Source organism: Scyliorhinus torazame, chromosome 10 (assembly GCF_047496885.1).
Source record: "Scyliorhinus torazame isolate Kashiwa2021f chromosome 10, sScyTor2.1, whole genome shotgun sequence".
In the NCBI taxonomy this organism is placed as follows: Eukaryota; Metazoa; Chordata; class Chondrichthyes; order Carcharhiniformes; family Scyliorhinidae; genus Scyliorhinus; species Scyliorhinus torazame.
Genome location: NC_092716.1, coordinates 134397292 through 134419883, shown reverse-complemented (window position 1 = coordinate 134419883; position 22592 = coordinate 134397292). Strand labels below are relative to the sequence as shown.

The following is a 22592-nucleotide window of genomic DNA, read 5'->3' as shown; positions in this document are numbered from 1 at the left end:
GTACCTTATGGGCAGAGACTAAAAGCAGACTTAAGGATTTGGCAAAAACATTGCAGTTAACATTACCTGACAAAATGCAAAAAGATGAGGCACTTATGGTGGTAGCTGAGCATTTAAAATTGCCTGAGATACAGTCTGACACATTGGAAATGGCAAAGATCCAGTTGCAGATTAAGCAACTTGAACATGAAAAAGAATTAAAACAGCTTGAATACGCAATGAGAGAAAAATAAAGAATAGCCCTAGCCCAGAACAAAAAGAAAGAGAAAGGGAGATACAGATCAAGGAAAAAGAAAAAGAGTGAGAGGAAAGGGAAAAAGAGAGAGAGTTTGAACTTCAGAAAATGGCCATGAAACATGACAGTCAGTTAAGTTTGGCGGCTGGAAAGAAAAACGTACAGTTGGAGGTTAGTGATGAAGATAGTGAGAAAGAGCGTCATAGTCAAAGGCTTGGTGGGGATCTATTTAAATATGTCCAAGCATTGCCAAGGTTTGATGAGAAGGAGATAGAAGACTTTTTCATTTCATTTGAGAAGGTGGCTAAACAAATGAAATGGCCACAGGACAAGTGGCTATTACTGATTCAAACAAAGCTGGTAGGTAGGGCTAGTGAAGTGTTTGCATCACTTTCAGAGGACGTATCTGGGTCATATGAGGGGTGAAAAAATCCATCTCAGGTGCATATGAACTAGCGCCTGAAGCCTGCAGACAAAGGTTTAGACATTTAAGGAAAGAACCTGGTCAAACATACATGGAGTTTGAAAGGACCAAACAGAGTAATTTTGATAGGTGGATAAGGGCTTTGAAAATAGACCAAACATATGAACCTCTCAGAGAAATTATACTTTTGAAGGCGTTTAAAACTTAAATTCCTGATGTAGTGAGAACTCATGTGGAAGAGCAGAGGGTTAAAACTGTGAGATTAGCAGCAGAAGTGGCAGATGATTATGAATTAGTTCATAAATTAAAGCTTGGTTTCCGACATTAGTTTCAGCCGGTGAGGGATAGAAACTGGGGAAAAGGGAAATATTCAAGTGGTAGAGGTAAAGGAGATCAGATGGGAGATAATAAGGAGAGTATACCTCAGATTAAAAAGGAAATCCAGGAGGGTGGAAGAGACATGAAAAGAGTAAAATGTTTTCACTGTAATAAACCAGGCCATGTAAAGTCACAATGTTGGTGGTGGAAGAAAAGCATTAGGAAGGCTGATGTGGTAAAACAGGATAAGACAGTGGGGTTTGTTAAAGTGGTAAAGGAAAGCCCAAGTGAAGCGAAGGAGGTGCAAAAGATTGTACAGCCTGATCAAGAGGTGATTGATAAGAAGGTGCCAGATGTCTTTAAAGAATTTCCATGTGTGGGTAAAGTTTACTCATGTGTATCAGGAGGAGCAGGTAAAGAAGTCACAATTTTAAGGGATACAGGAGCTAGTCAATCTTTGATGGTAAGAGATGAGGAGTTATGTAGTTTGGGAAGAATGTTGCCAGAAAAGGTGGTAATATGTGGAATTCAGGGTGAGAAGAGTAGTGTTCCATTATATAAGGTAACGGTGGAATGTCCAGTGAAGAATGGTGAAGTGGTAGTAGGAGTAATAGAGAAACTATCTTGTCCAGGAATACAGTTTATCTTGGGGAATGATATAGCTGGATCGCAGGTGGGAGTGATGCCTATTGTGGTTGATAAGCCAGTGGAAAATCAGGCAACTGAAGTGTTGAAGGACAAATATCCTGGGATTTTTCTGGATTGTGTAGTAACAAGGTCGCAAAGTCACAGGTTAAGACAAGAGGAGAAATCAGAGAGTGAAGATAAAAGTGAAGTGCAATTATCAGAAACGATTTTTGATCAGATGGTTGGAAAAGAACAGATGGAGGATGAGGCAGATATTTTTAATTCAGGAAAATTGGCGGAGTTACAACAGAAAGATGTAGAAATAAACCGAATGTATCAGAAAGCATACACGGAAGAGGAATCTGAGTGTATACCAGAGTGTTATTACCGTAAAAGTGATATCTTGATGAGAAAATGGAGACCTTTACATATGCAGGCAGATGAAAAGTGGGCAGACGTTCATCAAGTAGCATTGCGGTAGGATATAGAAAGGAGGTGTTGCGAGTTGCACATGAGGTACCGGTGGGAGGTCATTTGGGAGTAAGGAAAACTCATGCTAAAATACAAAAACATTTTTATTGGCCTGGGCTATCTAAAGATTCGTTAAATTTTGTCAATGATGTCACACATGTCAAGTGATAGGGAAACCTCAAGCAGTGATAAAACCAGCGCCCTTTATACCCATTCCAGAATTTGAGGAACCTGTTACAAGGGTCCTAATTGATTGCGTAGGACCGCTTCCTAAAACAAAAAGTGGGAATCAATATTTTTTGACTATAATGGATGTGTCTACTAGGTTTCCAGGGGCCATTCTAGTACGTAATATTACAGCTAAAAAGATTGTGGAGGAGTTACTTGAATTCTTTACAAGATATGGACTACCCACAGAAATACAATCGGATCAAGGATCAAATTTTACCTCAAGGTTATTCAAAGAAGTTATGGATAACATGGAATAAAACAATTTAAATCAACTGCATACCATCCAGAATCGCAGGGAGATTTAGAAAGGTGGCATCAGACATTAAAGACAATGTTGAGGGCTTATTGTCAAGATGATCCAGAGGATTGGGATAAAAGAATTCCATTCGTACGGTTTGCAATTAGGGATTCACCTAATGAGCCAACCAAATTCAGTCCTTTTGAACTAATTTTTGGTCATGAGGTAAGAGGACCACTTCAATTGATAAAGTAAAAATTGGTGAGTGAGCAGTCGGAACTTACATTATTGCATTGCGTGTCAGATTTTAGGGAACGATTAAATAGAGCAGGTGAATTGGCTAGACAGCAGTTTAAAATTGCACAAAATGTGATGAAATGGGTAGCTGACAAGAAATCCAAAGTTTGTAGTTTTGCCTGTGGAGATAACGTTTTAGTATTATTACCAGTGGTAGGTGAACCTTTAAAAGCAAGGTTTTGTGGACCTTATCAGATTGAAAGGAAATCAAGTGAGGTGAATTATGTGGTAAAAATGCCAGATAGAAGGAAAACTCACCGACTGTGTCATGTGAATATGCTTAAAAGGTATTTTGAAAGGGGAGGAGAGAAAAAGGAGGAGGTTGTAATGATTCTAACTCAAAGTGCCGAACCAAATCCAGATGACTGTGAATTTGACATCCCTCAAATTACATTGGAAAATGAGGATGTTCTTAAAAATTGGGATAAATTGTTGAGTTACCTTACAGAGGAAAAACAAACTGACCTGAAAGAGATATTGATATCACATGGACAAGTTTGTGGAGATAAATTGGGGAGTAGTAAAATGCCTATTCATGATGTAGATGTGGGAAATGCTGTTCCAATCGAACAACATCCATATAGACTTAACCCTTCAAAATTGGCACAGGTTAACAAAGAGATTGAGAGTATGCTTAAAAATGGCATAATTGCATCCAATGGAGCTCACCAATAGTGATGGTACCAAAACCGGAAGGTACCCAATGGTTGTGTGTGGACTATAGAAAGGTTAATGCAGTTACAAGAATGGACTCGTATCCTATTCCACGTTTGGAGGATTGCATTGAGAAAGTGGGACAATCAGCTTTTATTTCCAAACTGGATTTATTTAAAGGTTATTGGCAGGTACCGTTATCCGACAGGGCGAAGGAGATTTCAGCTTTTGTGACTCCAGATGGTATCTACCAATTCAAAAATATGCCATTTGGCATGAAAAACGCACCAGCCGCATTTCAACGGTTAACTAACAAAGTTGTTTCAGGATTATCCAATTGTGCAGTATACATCGACGATCTGGTAATTTGCAGCCAGACATGGAAAGAACATTTAAAACATCTGATGGAGATATTCAATCGACTTCAGGAGGCAGGTTTGGTGGTAAACCTAGCCAAAAGAGAATTTGGAAAAGGCCAAGTCACTTTCCTTGGCCATACAATCGGACAGGATTGAATGGTCGCACGGGTCGTGAAAACAAAAGTTATTGAGCAGTTTCAGATACCCTCGACAGTGACGGACTTGCTCAAGAAACGTAACAAATTCCAGTGGACAGCGGAGTGTCAACAGGCATTTGACTGCCTGAAAGCTATGATAACCAAAGCTCCTGTGTTGGAGAATTACAAGGGACTCTGTGATCAGATTGAACTAAAGTATCTGACTTTAAAGAGAAATGCCGAGGCATAGAGAAATGGATGGATCGTGCAAAGACCTTCTTGTCCAAAGAGACTGTCAATCGAGAAGAAGTCCAGTTGGAGGAAGAAGAACAAAAAATGGACTGTTATTATTAAATGTTTGCATGTTTTGTTTTGTTAAAAAAAAACGTGTATTCATTGTCCATATTTCTTAAAGGAAAGTGAAAAAGTGAAAAATGAAACCATCTTGAAGTTGATGGGTTTTTTTTTCTTGGGGGGAGGTGTCATGTGAGAGTGCCTTTTAAGAAATAGGGGTTTATAAAATAGCTGTACTGGATGCACCTTTGAGAAATGGATGTTTATTAGAGAGCTGCAGTGATGTCAGAGAGTGGGTGAAGCTGGGCTGTCTGTTTGCTTTACTTTTGTTTTAGGCTGCTTGCTACAGGGTGTGGTTAGTTTTGTTTCCAGAGCTGAATAGCTGCAGGCAAAGCAAGGAGCTACATAAGGATCTCTCTCTGCAAACTAAGGACTGCCTCCAAATCAATTGGGTGATTTAAAAGTGCTGACTGCGCTCAATAGTAAATTTAAACCTGACCTCTGTGTCAAAAAGGGTCTTTGTCTTCCGGATGTTGTTTGGGAATTTATTAAGGGTTATCCGTCGAGTACTGTATTCTTTAGGGATTTATTGGTGTTGATAGTTGTTAAGATGTTTACTGTGGGTTTATAAAGTGTTAACTGGTTTCATAAATAAACATTGCTTTAATTTTAAAATACTGTAGATTTCTGTTTTGCATCACACCTGTAGAGTAGGTCCGTGTACTCCCCATAACCACAATCTATTAAAAGTTGTGGGTCAGGTGAACTTCGTGATACACTTTGGGGTTCTCTAAACCCTGGCCCATAACAGTATTACTTCAGTCGAGAGGGTGGTTTTTGACATGGACAGACTATAGGCAGTAGAAAGCACCAGAGGTAAGATTGAAACTGTGAAGGTCATGCTTGCAGTTAAAATAAACTTCATTTTACCCTGACTTGAGGTCTTTAATAAACTGAGCAAAAGATAAAAATTCTAAACTGATACACTGCAGAAAAATACAGCAATTACTCCAGTGAGCTACTGAAATGCTCCCAGCATCATGAATACCGTGAGTACAATTTCTTGTGTGTTTTTTCTTGCCCACAAATTTCTACCAACTCCTCAAAATTTTAGGAAAATCAAGAGTATTGTTTGACAAGCAGTTGAAATTTATCCTGTTTGTAATTCTGACCATGTGCCACTAGGTGGCAATTATCATCCCATATGATTTTCATTAAAATTACAATGCTCTTTCTCTGCGCATTACCATTAACAAACAGCCTGATGGTCAATGGGCTATTCCAGTAGCAGCAGCAACACAGTGGTCATGCTGTTTCTCTTAAAATGTAGAATCAGCACAACAATCAGAAATAAAACTGCAAGAATTAACCTAATTTTTTAAATGTGTTTGTTTAAGGGGGTTATGATGAACCTATATAAAACACTGGTTTGGTCTCAGTTGGAGAATTGCATCCAGTTCTGGGCTCCACACTATAGGAAGGTTGTGAAGGTTTTAGTAGATGCATTGGAGAAGTTGGGACTTTTCTCCTTCGAGAAGGAAAGGTTGAGAGATTTGACAGAGGCATTCTAAATCACTGGGTGCTGGACAGAGTACGTAAGGAGAAACTGTTCATATTGGCAGAAGGATCCAGAAACAGAGAACACTGATTTAATGTAACTGGCAAAAGAAGCTATGGAGACATGAGGAAAAATGTTTTACGCAGTGAGTGAGTAGGATGGAATGAATTGCCTGAGAGTATGGTGGAGGCAGATTCAATTATAGTTTTCAAAAGAGGTTTGAATAGTTAACTGAAGAGAGAACATTTACAGGGCTATGGTGAAAAGGTGGAGCAGCGGCACTGGGATATTTGCTCTTGCGGAGAGTCAGCACAGTCATAATGAGATGAACGGCCTCCTTCTGTGCTGTCACTGTTTTATGAGTCGATGTTTATGGAGTGTGAGCATAACTGGCTGGGCCAGCATCTATTGTCCATCCCTAATTGCCCTTGACAAGCTGGTCGTGAGCTGACTTCCTGAACCGCTGCAGTTCATGTGGTGTAGTTACAACCACAGTGCTGTTAGCAGGGGGGGGGGGGGGGGGGGGGGGGGGGGAGGAATTCCAGGATTTGGACCCAGTGAGAGTGAACTTGAACAGAGCCAGTGTCTTGTGGATATGCTATCCTGATAATTGGACAACAAAGTGATAGGTGTAAGATATTGATAAGTCAAAAGTTTGTGGATTTGAATTACAGAGGAGGTATAATAACAAGGGAATGCATGTCCTTATTATAGAAGGTGTAGGTGGCTTCAAGAGACCCATCTAGAGGACAGGGGCAGAAGATACATGGGAATATCACCTGGCAGTTCCTTTCCAGGTCACTCACTATCTTGACATGGAAATATTAACCCTGTGCTGTACCTGTCCTGGGAGTGTTTGATGGGGAGAGTGTAGAGTGAGCTTTACTCTGTATCTAACTCCATGCTGTACCTGTCCTGGGAATGTATTTTTAAAAATATTTTTAGAAACATTTTTTGATGAATACAAAACAGTAAAACAAGAAAAACAAACCGAAACCACAATTTCCCCGGAACCCTGATTCCCCCAACAACTGACGGTGACAAGCTCTTTAAAGTACAGAATAAACGGCTGCCATCTTTTGTGGAACCCCTCAATTGCTCCCCTCATGACGTACTTAATTTTCTCAAGGTGTAGAAACTCCATAAGATCCCCCAGCCATACTGAGGCATTGGGTGGAGGCTGACCTCAACTCCAACAGCACCTGCCTGCACGCAATCAGCAAGGCGAAGTCTTGGACATCCGCCTGCGCTCCCGTCTGCAGCTCCGGCAGGTCTGATACCCCAAAAATGGCACCTAAGGGACTGGGCTCCAGTTCAATTTGTAGAATCGCCGACATAGTGCTGAAGAAGGAGAGTCAAAATCTCACAAGCTTAGGACATGTCCAGAACATATGTACATGGTTGACCGGGCACCTCCCCCAGTGCTCACGCTTACCATCCACTCCCTCAAACAGCCGATTCATCCTAGACCTTGTTCAATGCACCCAGTGTACCACCTTCAACTGTATAAGCCCAAGTGTCGTGCACAACAAAGGCATTCACCCTTTGCAGGGCTTGACACTGCACCTCTTTCTCCAATTCCACCCTCAACTCCTCCTCCCACTTGGCCTTAACCCCCTCTAGAGATGCAGCATCCTCCGCCAAGATCCTCCTGTAAATTAAAGAAGTATTCCACTCCTCGTGAGCAACAAAATCCTTTTCAACAGCAACCAAGGCAGCACTACTGGGAATGATGGGAAAATCTTCCTCACAAAGTCCCAAACCTGCAGATACATAAAGTTTTCCAGCTGTGAAAGCTCAATCCTCTCTGGCAGCTGCTTTAAACTCGAGAATCACCCCTCCAGATACAAATCCCTCATTCCTTCCATCCCTTGTCCTCCCAGCTCTAAACTTTCTGGCTCTGAACATGTGATTAGTACAAATCGGCAGCATCTTGGACACCGCCTCCAATTTAAAGTGCTGCCGAAATTGTCTCCATATTCTCAATATAGCGACAACCATCACTAATGCCCGCAGCCCCAACCCCCGCCATGAACCTGACTCCATCTACACCCAAACTGCCTCCTGGTCCCTGCACCAACCCACACCTTCTCCACATTTGCAGCTCAATAACAGCATATCAGGCTCAGCAATGCCAAGCCCCCCCCCCTGACAGCCAATCCCTCTGCAGGACCGTTTTGTGAAACCTGGCTACTATGCCCACCCAAGTGAAGGACAAGGTCAATCTCTCCACCCCCACAAAAATGTTTTTGGTAAAAACAAATGGTAGTCATGGGAATAAAAACCAAAACTATGTCAGAATGTTCATTGGCTTGCCAATGATAAAGAAAGGCTATCCCACCTCTGTAGATTGACCTTAACCCTACTCACCAAACTCATAACATTTAATTTATGAAGCCGGGCCCAATCCCAAGGCACCTGCACCCCCAAGTTCCTAAAGTGAGTGCCCATCAAACGGAACGGCAACACCCCCAGATTAGCAGCCTTCCCCGGCGAGGTAATCGGAAAACACTCACTATTCTCCACATTTAGCCCCAAACTGCTTCAACAGGGTCATTATGTCCCACATTATGGGGACCGGGGCCGCAATGTACAATAGCAATCATCAGCATACAGGGACACCATATAGTCCACCCCTCTAACTATGCCCCTGCACTTATCTGAATTCCTCAAAGCGATGGCCAAAGGCTCAATCACTTTCCAATATTGCGTTTAGTCCCAAATTGCATTCAGGCTTGGGGGAAGGTCTGGGCCTCGGAGATCGGGATGCCATTTTTAAATGGCGTCTCGATCTCTTACTACAGTAGGGAGTTCCGGCGAGAAGAGCTCCCCATTGTAAAAAACGGGGCTATGTGTGACCTTGGCCATGCGTTCTCCATTCAGGCCCCTTATTCAACACGTACAGCATTGAATAGTCATGTGTTTCTCGGCACTGCTAGCGCGGGGAAATACAAGGCTAAATTCGCTCGCTCGAGAACTTTGTTTCCTTTTGGGAAGCTCACCTCCAGAACCAAAGAATGTGTTTCATTGCTCAGCCATTTCTTTGTCCCCTATCGTACATTCCCCTGTTTCTGACTGTAAGGGGCCAACATTTGTCTTCAGCAATCATTTTCTTTTCTTGTACCTACAGAAACTTTTACAGTCAGTTTTTATGTTCCTTGCAAGCTTACTGTCGTACTCTATTTTCCCCTTCTTAATCCTTCTTTGCTGAACTATAAACTGCTCCTATTCCTCAGACCTGTTGTTTTGCTTGGCCAATCTGTATGCTTCTTTGGATTGAATACTATTCCCTTGTTTTTTTAAATTAAATATATTTTATTAAAGTTTTCAAACACAATTTTTCCCCCTTACAAATCAACAAAAACGGTAACATGATAACTGATAGATAACATTGTTTAAATAAAATAGTGAATGAATAAAATAACACAAAATAGTGCTCCCCCCCGCCCCCTCATCCCATCTAGAACACAAACAGTTTACCTCCCCTTCCCTCCCTCCCTCCCCCCCCCCCCCCCCCCCCCCCCCCCTGGGCTGCTGCTGCTGGCTATCTATTTTCCCCCCTAACGTTCCGCTAGATAGTCGAGGAACGGTTGCCACCGCCTGGTGAACCCCTGAGCCGATCCTCTCAGCGCAAACTTCATCCGCTCCAGTTTTATGAACCCTGCCATATCGTTTATCCAGGCCTCCACGCCGGGGGGTTTCGCTTCCTTCCACATGAGTAAAATCCTACGCCGGGCTACTAGGGACGCAAAGGCCACAATTTCGGCCTCTTTCGCCTCCTGCACTCCCGGCTCATCCGCTACCCCAAATATAGCTGACCCCCAGCTTGGCTTGACCCGGACCTTCACCACCTTCGAGACCACTCCCGCCACTCCCCTCCAATACCCCTCCAGTGCCGGACACGACCAAAACATATGTGTGTGGTTCGCCGGGCTTCCCCCGCACCTCCCGCACTTGTCCTCCACTCCAAAGAACCTGCTCAACCTCGCTCCCGTTATGTGTGCTCTATGTAGCACCTTAAATTGGACCAGGCTAAGCCTGGCACACGAGGAAGAGGAATTTACCCTACCGAGGGCATCAGCCCACAAACCCTCCTCAATCTCCTCCCCGAGCTCTTCTTCCCATTTTTCCTTCAGTTCTTCTACCAGCTCCTCCCCCTCTTCTCTCATCTCCCGGTATATTTCGGACACTTTGCCCTCCCGAAAACACCCCGAAAACACTCTATCCTGGATCCCTTGTGTCGGGAGCAGCGGAAATTCCCTCACCTGTTGTCTCGTGAACGCCCTCACCTGCATATACCTAAAGATATTCCCCGGGGGCAGCTCATACTTTTCCTCTAGCGCTCCCAAGCTCGCAAACGTCCCATCTATAAATAAGTCTCCCACTCTCCTAATTCCTGCCCGGTGCCAGCTCTGGAACCCTCCGTCCAACCTCCCTGGGGCAAACCTATGGTTGTTCCTGATCGGGGACCACACCGAGGCTCCCAACACACCCCTCTGATGCCTCCATTGCCCCCAGATACTTAATGTTGCCGCCACCACTGGGTTTGTGGTAAACCTTTTCGGGGAGAGCAGTAGTGGCGCCGTCACCAGCGCTTTTAAGCTCGTTCCTTTACAGGACGCCATCTCCAGCCTTTTCCATGCCGCCCCCTCTCCCTCTATCATCCACTTACGGATCATCGCCACGTTGGCGGCCCAGTAATAGTCGCCCAAATTCGGCAACGCCAGTCCCCCTCTGTCCCTGCTACGTTGCAGGAACCCCTCCTTACCCCCGGTACCTTCCCTACCCACACGAAGCTCATGATGCTCCTATCTATTTTTTTGAAAAAGGCCTTAGTGATCAATATAGGGGGACATTGAAACACAAATAGGAACCTCGGGAGGACCATCATCTTAATCGCCTGCACTCTGCCCGCCAGTGACAGCGGCTGCATATCCCACCTTTTGAAATCCTCTTCCATTTGCTCCACCAGTCGAGTCAGATTGAGTCTGTGTAAGGTTCCCCAGCTCCTGGCTACCTGAATCCCCAGGTATCGGAAGTTTCTTTCCACTCTCCTTAGTGGCAGGCCATCTATCCCTCTACTCTGGTCCCCAGGGTGCATTACGAAAAGCTCACTCTTCCCCATGTTAAACCTATATCCCGAGAAATCTCCAAACTCCCTCAATATCTGCATAACCTCTATCATCCCCCACTGGATCCGCCACATATAGCAGTAGGTCATCTGCGTAGAGTGACACTCGGTGTTCCTCTCCCCCTCTAACCCCCCCTCTCCATTTCCTGGAGTCTCTCAGCGCTATGGCCCAGTGGTTCAATTGCCAGCGCGAAAAGTAATGGGGACAGCGGGCATCGCTGTCTTGTTCCCCTATGTAGTCGAAAATACTCCGACCTTTGCCGATTTGTGACTAAACTTGCCATTGGGGCCCCATAGAGGAGTTTAACCCAGCTGACAAACCCCTCCCCGGACCCGAACCTCCTCAGCACCTCCCATAGATACTCCCACTCTACCCTATCAAATGCCTTCTCTGCATCCATTGCCGCCACTATCTCAGCCTCCCCCTCTGCTGGGGGCATCATTATCACCCCCAATAGCCGTCGCACGTTGACATTCAATTGTCTCCCCTTTACGAACCCTGTCTGATCTTCGTGCACCACCCCCGGGACACAATCCTCTATCCTCATTGTCAGCACTTTTGCCAGCAACTTGGCGTCCACATTTAGCAGTGAGATAGGCCTATAAGACCCGCATTGCAGCGGGTCTTTATCTCGCTTCAGGATTAGTGATATCGTCGCCTCCGACATTGTCGGGGGTAGGGTGCCCCCTTCTCTGGCCTCGTTAAAGGTTCTTACCAGCAGCGGGGCCAACAAGTCCACATATTTCCTATAAAATTCCACCAGGAACCCGTCAGGTCCCGGGGCCTTCCCTGCCTGCATGTTCCCCAGCCCTTTGGTCACCTCGTCCACCCCAATTGGCGCCCCCAGGCCTTCCACCTCCTGCTCCTCCACCCTCGGGAACCTTAGTTGGTCCAGAAACTGCTGCAGCCCCTCTTTTCCCTCCGGGGTTGGACCTATATAACCTCTCATAAAAGGTCTTGAACACCTCATTTACCTTCCCTGCTCTCCGCACCGTGGTTCCCGTTTCATCCCTAACTCCCCCTATTTCCCTCGCCGCTGTCCTCTTTCGAAGCTGGTGGGCCAACAGGCGACTCGCCTTTTCCCCATATTCATATCTCATCCCCTGTGCCTTCCTCCACTGTGCCTCTGCCCTCCCTGTGGTCAGCAGGTCGAACTCCGTCTGGAGTCGTCGCCGCTCCCTGTATAGTCCTTCGTCTGGGGCCTCCGCATATTTTTTATCCACACTCAAAATCTCCCCCAGTAATCTTTCCCTTTCTTTGGCCTCTGTTTTCCCCTTGTGAGCCCTGATGGAGATCAACTCTCCCTGACCACCGCCTTCAGCACTTCCATACTACCCCCCACTCGGACCTCCCCATCATCGTTGGCCTCCAGGTACCTTTCGATACATCCCCGCACTCTTCCGCAGACTCCCTCATCCGCCAATAGTCCCACATCCAGTCGCCAGAGCGGGCGCTGCTCCCTCTCCTCTCCTAGTTCCAGATCCACCCAATGTGGGCATGGTCTTAAACAGCTATGGCCGAGTACTCCGTTCCTTCCACCCTCGAAATCAGTGACCTTCCCAAAATGAAGAAATCTATCCGGGAGTATACCTTATGGACATGGGAGAAAAAGGAGAACTCTTTGGCCAGCGGCCTAGCAAATCTCCACGGATCCACTCCCCCCATTTGGTCCACAAACCCCCTAAGCACCTTTGTCGCTGCCGGCCTTCTTCCGGTCCTGGATCTAGATCTATCTAACCCTGGGTCTAGCACGGTGTTGAAGTCCCCCCCCATTACCAGGTTTCCTACCTCCAGGTCCGGGATGCGTCCAGCATCCACTTCATAAATCCCGCATCATCCCAGTTCGGGGCATATACGTTGACCAGTATGACCTCCATTCCCTGCAGTCTGCCACTCACCATCACATATCTGCCCCCGCTGTCCGCTACAATGTTCCTAGCCTTGAACGACACCCGTTTCCCCACCAATATAGCCACCCCTCTATTCTTTGCATCCAGCCTGAGTGGAACACCTGTCCCACCCATCCTTTCCTTAACCTAACTTGGTCCGCCACCTTCAGATGCGTCTCTTGAAGCATGGCCACGCCTGCCTTCAGTCCCTTTAAGTGCGCGAACATTCGGGCCCTCTTAATCGGCCCATTTAGGCCTCTCATGTTCCACATGGTGATCAGCAGGACTGGGGGGCTGCCACACCACCCCCCCCCCCCCCCCCCCCCCCCCCGTCGACTAGCCATCACCCTCTCTGGGCCAGTCCCACGTCCCAGTTCCGCGCACCCACCCGTCCCCCAGGCGGCGCATTCCCACCTCGACCACCTTTTCTCTTACCAGCTCCCTTTCGATCTCCGCAGCAGCAACCCAGTTGTCCCCCCAATCCCTCCCCCCCCCCCACTAGATCCCCATCTAGCATGGTTACTCCCCCCCATATTGCTTCCGAAAGTCAGCTGACTTCAACTGACCCCGGCTTCTCCCGCTCTCTCCTTGACCCCCCCCCCCCCCGTGTGAGGACCTCCCATCCTCCTTGCGCCTATCTTACCGCCATCATCCCTCTGGCGCGGGAAAAGAAAAAGAAACCCCGCGCTTTCTAGAACCATCCCGCCCCCCCCATGGCGCAGCTCCCCCTACCGCCCCGTTCCCATTCCCCATCCCCCGCCAGTGTCTCTTCTTCCCCCCCACGGCGCCCACATTTCTCAGTGTCCCCCCCCCTCCCCAATTTACACCTCTATACATCAGCATTGTCGTTTCCCCTCCAACATCAGTCCCTCAGTTCTGGTCCAGTTTCTCTTTTTGAATGAAGGTCCATGCTTCTTCCGACATCTCAAAATAGTAATGTCTGTCCTGGTGCGTGACCCACAATCGCGCCGGCTGCAACATCCCGAACTTCACTTTCTTCTTATGCAGCACCTCCTTGGCTCGATTGAAACTCGCCCTCCTTCTTGCCACCTCCGCACTCCAATCCTGATACACTCGTATCACCGCATTCTCCCATCTGCTACTTCGTACCTTCTTGGCCCATCTCAGAACCACCTCTCTGTCATTGAAGCGGTGAAATCACACGATCATCGCCCTAGGTGGTTCTCCAGCCTTTGGTCTCCTCGCAGGGACCCGGTGGGCCCCTTCCACTTCCAAGGGGCCCGAGGGGGCCTCAGCTCCCATTAGCGAGCGTAGCATCTTGCTCGCGTAAGCCCCGCCATCAGCTCCTTCCACTCCCTCGGGAGACCCAGGATCCGGAGGTTCTTTCTCCTTGATCTATTTTCCAGGACTTCAATCCTTTCGATGCACTTCTTATGGAGCGCCTCGTGCGTCTGCATTTTGACCGCTAGGCCAGGATCTCGTCCTCGTTGTCCGTTACCTTCTGCTCCACCACACGGAGCTCTATCTCCTGGGCCTTTTGTGTCTCTTTAAGCCCTTCGATTGCCTGTAGAATCGGGGCCAGCACCTCCTTTTTAAGCAGCTCCACACACCGTCTTAAAAATTCGTCTTGGTCCGGTCCCCATGTCGACTGGGCTCCGTCCGACGCCATCTTGATCCTTTCTTTCTTCTGCCGCAGCCCTCGAGGATTCTCCGCGATCTGGCCGCTGCCGCCGATATTTTTCTTTCCCACTGGGGGGGACTCCCTGTTGCCTCACCCCACACCGGGTTTTGTCGAAAACAAAATTCCCGTTGGGGCTCTTAAAAGAGTCGAAGGTCCGTCTAAGCTGGAGCCGCCGAAACGTGCGGCTTAGCTGGTCATCACCGCAACCGGAAGTCCACTATTGGATACCATGGATTGGCCACCTTTCCCATTCTACATTTGTGCCAAACAGGAATAAACAATTGTTGCAGGTCCCCATGCGCTCCTTGAATGTTTGCCGTTGCCTATCCTCTGTCATCCCTGAAGTAACGTTTCCCAATCTATCAAGGCCAACTTGCGCCTCATACCATCATATTTTCCTTTATTAAGGTTCAGGACCCGAAGCTCAGAATCAACTACTTCACTCTCCATCTTTATGAAAAGTTCTATCATATTATGGTCACTCATCCCCAAGGGGTATTGCACAATTCGATTGCCAATGATTCTGTTCTCATTACACAGTACCTGGTCTTGGGTGGCCTGCTCTCTAGCTGATTCCTCAACGTATTGGTCCAGAAAACCATCCTGTATACACTCCAGGAATTCCTCCTCTATGGTATTGTGGCTAATTTGATTTGCCCAATCTATATTCAGATTAAAATCACCCATAATTGCAGATGTTCTTTATTGCAAATCTCATTCCCTGTTTAATGTCATTCCCAACATCACGACTAGAGTTTGGGGGTCTATATACAACGCCCACTAATGTTTTTTGCCCCTTGGTGTTTCTCAGCTCTATCCATACAGATTCCACATTGTCAGAGCTGATATACGTCCTCACCGTTGCGTTAATTTCCTCTTTAACCGGCACTGCCACTCCACCGCCTTTTCCATTTTGTCTGTCTTCCTAAATACTGATTACTCCTGGATGATCAGTTCCCATCTCTGGTCACCCTCCAGCCATGTCTCTGGAATCTTGATTATATCATACCCGTTTACGTCTATTTGCGCAATTAGTCCATCCACTTTATTGCGAATGCTCCACGCGTTAAGGCATAAAGCCTTTAAGCTCGTCTTTTTAACATTATTTGTTTCGCCGCCAATATTTTTGACTGTGGCCCGTTTTGAATCTGGCCCTTGGTTTCTCTGTCTATCACTTTTCTTGTTCCCCTTTCTGTCTTTTGTTTTTGTCCTTGTTTCCTCCTCCTCTGACTCCCTGCCATTTTAGTTTAAACCCTCTCCAATCAATCTAGCAAATACTCCCCCTCGGACATCGGTCCCAGTCCTGCCCAGGTGTAACCCACCCAGTTTATACTGGTCCCACCTCCCCCAGAAACGGTCCCAATGCCCCAGGAATCTGAAACTCTCTCCCTCACACCATCTCTTCAGCCACATATTCATCCGATATATCCTGCTGTTTCTACTCTGACTAGCACGTTGCACTGGTAGTAATCCTAAGATCACTACCTTTGAGGTCTGATTTCTTAACTTCCTTCCCAGCTCCCTGTATTCTGCTTTTAGGATCTCATCCCTTTTTGTACCTATGTTGTTGGTACCTACATTTACCATGACCACTGGCTGTTCACTCTCCTCCTCCAGTATGTCCTGTAACCACTCCGAGACATCCTTGACCCTAGCACCAGGGGGGGCAACATACCATCCTGGAGTCTTTGATTGCATCCACAGAAATGCCAATCTATTCTTCTTAGAATTGAATTCCCTATAACCATTGCATTCTCACACTCTTTACTCCTCCCCTCTGCAGCAGGACCATCCATGGTGCAATAAATTTGTCTGTTGCTGCTTTTCCCTGAGAGGTCATTCCCCTCAACAGTATCCAATTGGTTTATCTGTTTCACGGGGGAATAGCCACAGGAACCAAAGAAAGAATATGGGGAAGAAAGGTTCAAAAGCTGGCAATGTCAAACGCAGTACGAAGTGGATTGGGAGGGAAGCTGAAAGGGGCACGCTCTCTGGGTGGCACCGCTCCTATTATGGTGGATATGCTGGTGGAGGTGATGGCAGCTGACTTTGAACGGCAGTTCAGTAAACATTTTGAATGGCATGAGAGGGAGATGAAAATGAAATTAATGAAATGAAAATCGCTTATTGTCAGGTTAGGTGGACTGGCCATTTTAAATTGCCCTTAGTGTCCAAAAAGGTTCAGTGGTGTTACTGGGTCACGGGGAAAGGGTGGAGGTGTGGGGCTAAAGTAGGGTGCTCTTTCCAAGAGCCGGTGCAGACTCGATGGGCTGAGTGGCCTCCTTCTGCACTGTAAATTCTATGACTAAGTCTATGACTAAGGGGCTGGTGGGAGAAATCCTACAAGTGGACAGGAGGTACGCAGAGACCCCAGAGGAAGGGCTTTTGAAGGAACGCCAGAGGCTACAATTAGAATTTGGTCTCCTATCCACGGTGGGACAGCTGAGGAGGGTGAGAGGGGTGGTGTATGAGTACAGGGAAAAAGTGAGCAGGATGCTGGCGCATCAGTTGAGGAAGCAGGAGGCGGCGAGAGAGATCGGGAAAGTGAGGGATACAGGGGGGAACGTGGTCTTGAATCCCACGGGGGTGAATGGAGTGTTTCGAGATTTCTACAGCAAGCTGTATAAATCGGAGCACCCGGCTGGAGAAGAGGGGTGAGGTGATTTTTGGGAGTGCTGGAGTTCCCGAAGGTTGACGAGGAGCTGATGGAGGGCCTGGGGGCCCCAATTGGGCTTGGAGAGGTAATAGAGGGGCTGGAGGCGATGCAATCGGGTAAGGCCCCGGGACCGGCGATACCCGGTGGAATTTTATAAGAAGTTTTCGGGGGTGCTGGAACCGCTGTTGGGAAGGGCATTTAATGAAGCAAAGGAATTGGGAGTGCTCCCCCTGACATTGTCGCAGGCATCGATCTCTCTAATTTTGAAGTGGGACCAAGACCTGGAAAACTGCGGGTCATATGGACCTATCTCCCTATTGAATGTGGATGCCAAACTGCTGGCAAAGATCCTGGCCACATGGATCGAGGATTGTGTCCCAGGGGTAGTAGGGGAAGATCAGACGGGGTTTGATAAGGGGCAGAGCCTGGCAACCAATATTAGGAGGCTCTTGAACGTTATCATGATGCCTACAGAGGGACGCGAGGTTGAGGTGGTGGTGGCTATGGACACAGAGAAGACCTTTGATCGGGTGGAGCTGGGGTACTCATGGGAGGTCTTGGGATGGTTCGGGTTTGGGCAGGGATTTGTGGACTGGGTCCGGTTGCTTTATCAGGCACCGGTGGCAAACGTGCAGACGAATCGGGTGAGGTCGGAGTATTTTAGGCTGTACCGGGGGAAGAGGTAGGGATGTCCACTCTCCCCACTGCTGTTTGCCCTGGCCAAAGAGCCTTTGGCTATGGCGCTGTGAGCTTCGGAGGTCTGGCAGGGGATAGTGCGAGGGGGGGATGATTTGCTCTTATATATATCAGACCCATTGGAGGGGATTGGAGGGGTTATGGCGATACTGGAGGAATTCGGCCGGTTCTCAGGGTACAAATTGAATATGGGCAAAAGTGATGCTTTTGCAATCCAGGCAAGGGGGCAGGAGAGGAGATTGGGGGAGAAGCCATTCAAGGTGGCGGGAGGGAGGTTTAGGTACTTAGGTATTCAGGTGGCACGGGAATGGGGACAGCTTCACAAATTGAATCTGGGTAGGCTAGTAGAGCGGTTTAAGGGGGACGTCCGGAGGTGGGACGTGCTCCCGCTGTCTCTGGCGGAGAGGGTACAGGCTGTGGAAATGACAGTCCTGCCGAGGTTGCTGTTTGTTTTTCAATGTCTCCCAATTTTTATCGCTAAGGTGTTTTTTAGGAGGATGAATGCGATAATTTTGGGATTTATTTGGGCCGGTAAAACCCCGCGGGTGAGGAAAGTGCTGCTGGAGTGGAGGCGTGGGGAGGAGGGAGCTGGCTCTTCTGAGCTTTATTAACTATTACTGGGTGCGAATATATCGATGGTCACAAAGTGGGTAGTGGGGAAGGGGTCGGTGTGGAAGTGGGTGGAGGCGGCATCCTGTCAAGGCACAGGTTTGAGGGCATTCGTTCCCGCCGGCTCGATACTCCACAAGCCTGGTAGTAGTGGCAGCCCTGAAGGTGTGGGGACAGTGGCGGCAGCGCAGGTGTTTGGAGGGGGCATCGGTGTGGGCACTGATAAGCGATAACCATTGGTTCGCTCCGGGGGGGTTGGATGGGGAGGGTTTCGGAGGGGGCAGCAGGCAGGGATCGAGAGATTTGGGCATCTGTTTCTTGATGAGGGTTTTCCGAGTTTGGAGGAGCTGGGGGAGGAGTTTGAGTTGCCGGGTGGGAACGAGTTCCGGTACCTGCAAGTGAGGGATTTTGTATGGAAGCAGGTCTCGGGCTTTCCGCGCCTCCTGCAAAGGGGGTTACAGGATAAGGTGATGTCAAGAACAGGGGTTGGGTTGGGGATGGTCTCAGAGATCTTTAAGGAGCTGTTGGAGGGAGACCCAATAGGGGTGGTGAAGAGAAAGTGGGAAAAAGAGTTGGGGGGGGGGGGGGGGGGGGGGAGTTGGAGGCTGGGTTATGGGAGGAAGCCCTGCGGAGAGTTAACGTGTCGTTGTCGTGTGCCAGGGTCAGATTAATCCAATTTATGATGGCCCACAGGGCTCATATGACTGTGGCCCGGATGAGCAGGTTCTTTGAGGAGGTGGACGACAGGTGTGGGCGATGTGGGGGAAGTCCAGAGAATCATGTACACATGTTCTGGGCGTGTCCGAGGCTGAGGGGCTTTTGGCAGGGATTTGCGGACGTCATGTCAGAGGCCCTGCAAGGGAGGGTGGTGCCGAGTCCAGAGGTGGCAATCTTTGGAGTGTTGGAAGACCCGGGAGCCCAGGATGGAGGGAAAGGGGCTAATGTTTTGGCCTTTGCTTCCCTGGTGGCCCGGAGACGGATTTTACTGGGATGGAGGGACTCGAAGCCCCCAAAGTCAGGGGTTTGGGCTAGCGACATGGAGGGGTTTCTCAGGCTTGAGAAAATTAAATTTGCCTTGAGGGGTTCGTTACATGGGGGTTCGCTCGGAGGTGGCAGCCGCTCATCGACTTCTTCGAGAAAAATTAGACTGTCCGGTGGGAGAGGAGAGGCATGGAAATAACGAATGAGAGTAGGAAAACTAATGGCAGGAGGGCCGGGAAGGGCTGGCAGTGTGTTTTTAGAAACCATGTTGGTTGGGGTTTGTGTTTGGGGGGAATGATGGTTATTTCATTGTGGGTTCTGTTGGATGTTATTGTTGAAAAATGTTAAAGTTATAAATGCTTCAATAAAATATTTTCTGAAAATAAAATAGAAGTGGAATCAGTTTGAATTGCCAAGTGGATGATAAAAAGTCATTGTGAGTGATCTGATTGGCTGCCTCTTGCTGCCATATTACCTACTGTATCCGGAATGAAGAAGTTGTATCCCAGCAAGCTGTAATGGAGAACAGTGGGAATGAGGCCCTTCAATCCTGCGTAACTCCAGTCTGACTGTCGAGGAGCCATCCGAACAAACACAGGTAAGTGTGCGGCCCTGCAATATACAAGAGGACAGCTTCAATCAGCATCTTTGAGAACAACAATCACTCTTATAACCTCAGCCTGAGAAATCCCTTAATGTTGCTCTCGAAAGAACCAAGTCACTGGTCAAACAAGGTGACCTGGGAAATCCAGCATGGGAATGAGTCTAAGTGCAATATAATGACAGATTTACTCAGGGGCATGTGTGTGAGACAGGGAAATAGGAGGCAGGGAATGAGACAGAGGGAAAGAGAGAGAGAGCGAGAGAGAGAGAGAACTAGAAGGGAGGGGGTGAATGAGAGAGAAAGAGGGTGGGAGAGAGAGGGTGGGATAGAGAGAGAGGGAGAGAGAGGAAGGGAGAGAGAGGAAGGGAGGGATAGAGAGAGGGAGAGATAGAAAGCGGGTAACAGAGCAAGGGAGAAAGGGACAGTGAGATAGAGAGAGAGGGTAATAGAGCAAGAGATAGGGAGAGAGAGAGAGGGAGGGAGGGAGAGAGAGAGGGAGAGAGAGAGGGAGAGGGAGGGACAGAGAGAGAGGGAGAGAGAGAAAGGGAGAGGAAGGTGTCATGATATGCAAACATGCAACCAATGAACACTCAGAATAGGACACAACCAATGGGCAGTCAGGAGACTCAGAGGTGGCATCACCACAAGGGGGCATGACATAAACACTATAAAAGGGATGAGGCACTCACACCCTGCGCCTTTCCACAGACTGACATCAAGAGAGTTAGACAGGGTTGATCAGCAGCATCACATCCCAGCCCTTGGCTTAGAGCAAGCTGGGACAGTTAGACTGAGTTTACAGTTAGATCAGCAGAGAGTCAAACTCATTTGAGAACTGTGTTAATAGTTCAATAAACACGTTGGACTCATTTCAGAGTCTGGAGCATCCTTTAGTTAAGACTGCATCAAGTAGCAGCCTATGTTATCCGAAGCAGCATAATACAACATGATACCAGGAGTGACTGTTCAATCTATTTAGTTCAACTCAGCAAGATCCGTGACAACCAGCTACTGAATACAGGCACAATGGACAAGTTTCAGGCTCCTCATCAGCTCAGGACCACCAGCAATCTTAGTGCCAACTGGCGATCATTCAAGCAGAAATTCCAACTATACGTGGAAGCATCCGACCTCAATGGTGCGACCGATGCTCGGAAGATAGCTCTTCTACTCACCACTGCGGGTGACCATGCGATAGAGATCTTCAACTCCTTTCACTTTTCCGAAGGGCAGGACAAAACAAAGTACCAAACCATCCTGGACAAATTTGACAGCCACTGCGAGGTGGACACCAACGAAATCTTCGAGCGCTACATCTTCAAGCAGAGGATGCAAGGTAAAGACGAATCCTTCAACTCCTATCTAACTAACCTTAGACTGCTAGCGCAATCTTGCAACTTCGGTGATATCACTGACTCCATGATCAGAGACCAAATCGTTTTTGGAGTCCACTCTGATCCTCTGCGAGACCAATTGTTGAAAATCAAGCACATGACCCTGCCAGTCGCGATTGAAACGTGTACTGTGCATGAGCACTCTAAAAATCGCTATTCATTGTACAAAACGGCAGAAAGTGAAAAACAAGCCTCCCACAAGGTGGAGACTGTTCAGGCCATCTCCCGGATGCAGCACCTCCACATTGACGAAAGCGGCCATTTTGCGTGCTCATCCCGGGGCCCAACGCATGCGCAATGCGATCGGGGACACAAAGCGGCTGAAAACCGCACCGTGCAGGTGCAGATGTCCGAGAACCGCACTGCGCATGTGCAACGACGCACTGAGCGTCATGATGCCGACGTCATGACGCGTGCAAACTGCGGCACCGCCCATTTTTTTAAAAAACTGCCCTGCATAAGGCAAGCGCTGTTTAAACTGTGGGAAACCAAACCACTATGCAGCCCTGTGCAGATCTGCACCACCAGTCAGGAGCCCCGGGTTGGGGGCAGGGTCAAGGGAAATGCCGATTCGGGGTAACCACAGATTGGAGCCAGGGAGGTGGGATGGAAATTCTCGGAAATGGGAAGAGAAAGGGATTAAGACGCTAAAAGATTTATTTCTTCGGGGTCGATTTGCAGGACTGAAGGAGCTGGAAGTGGAGTATGGGCTGGAGCGGGGGGAAGTGTTTAGATACATGCAGGTTCGAGATTTTGCCAGAAAGGAGATACAGAACTTCCCGGAGGAGCCGGCCTCCACATTGCTGGAGGAGGTGCTGACGACAGGGGGACTGGAGAAGGGGTTAGTGTCAGCGGTTTACGGAGCTATTTTGGAAGAGGAGAAGGCACCACTGGAAGGAATCAAAGCAAAGTGGGAGGAAGAGTTGGGAGAGGTTATGGAGGAGGGGTTCTGGTGTGAGGTGCTCCGAGAGTAAATGCCTCCATCTCATGCGTGAGATTGGGGCTGATACAGCTGAAGGTGGTATACAGAGCACACCTTACTCGGGCGAGGATGAGCCAATTCTTTGAAGGATTAGAAGATGGGTGCGAGCGTTGTGTGTGTGGGGGGGGGGGGGGGGGGGGGCGCTAATCACGTTCATATGTTTT

General features: G+C 48.1%; 1 protein-coding gene across 1 annotated transcript in view; it reads right to left on the bottom strand.

The window, feature by feature from the left end:
* The window catches only part of LOC140430942 (SITS-binding protein), a 256680-nt gene that overhangs the window by 41872 nt on the left and 192216 nt on the right, over positions 1–22592 (bottom strand). Inside the window, exon 7 of the mRNA XM_072518773.1 lies at positions 19924–20060. Coding sequence (XP_072374874.1) covers positions 19924–20060 — 137 coding nt within the window. The remainder of the gene's footprint in view (positions 1–19923; positions 20061–22592) is intronic.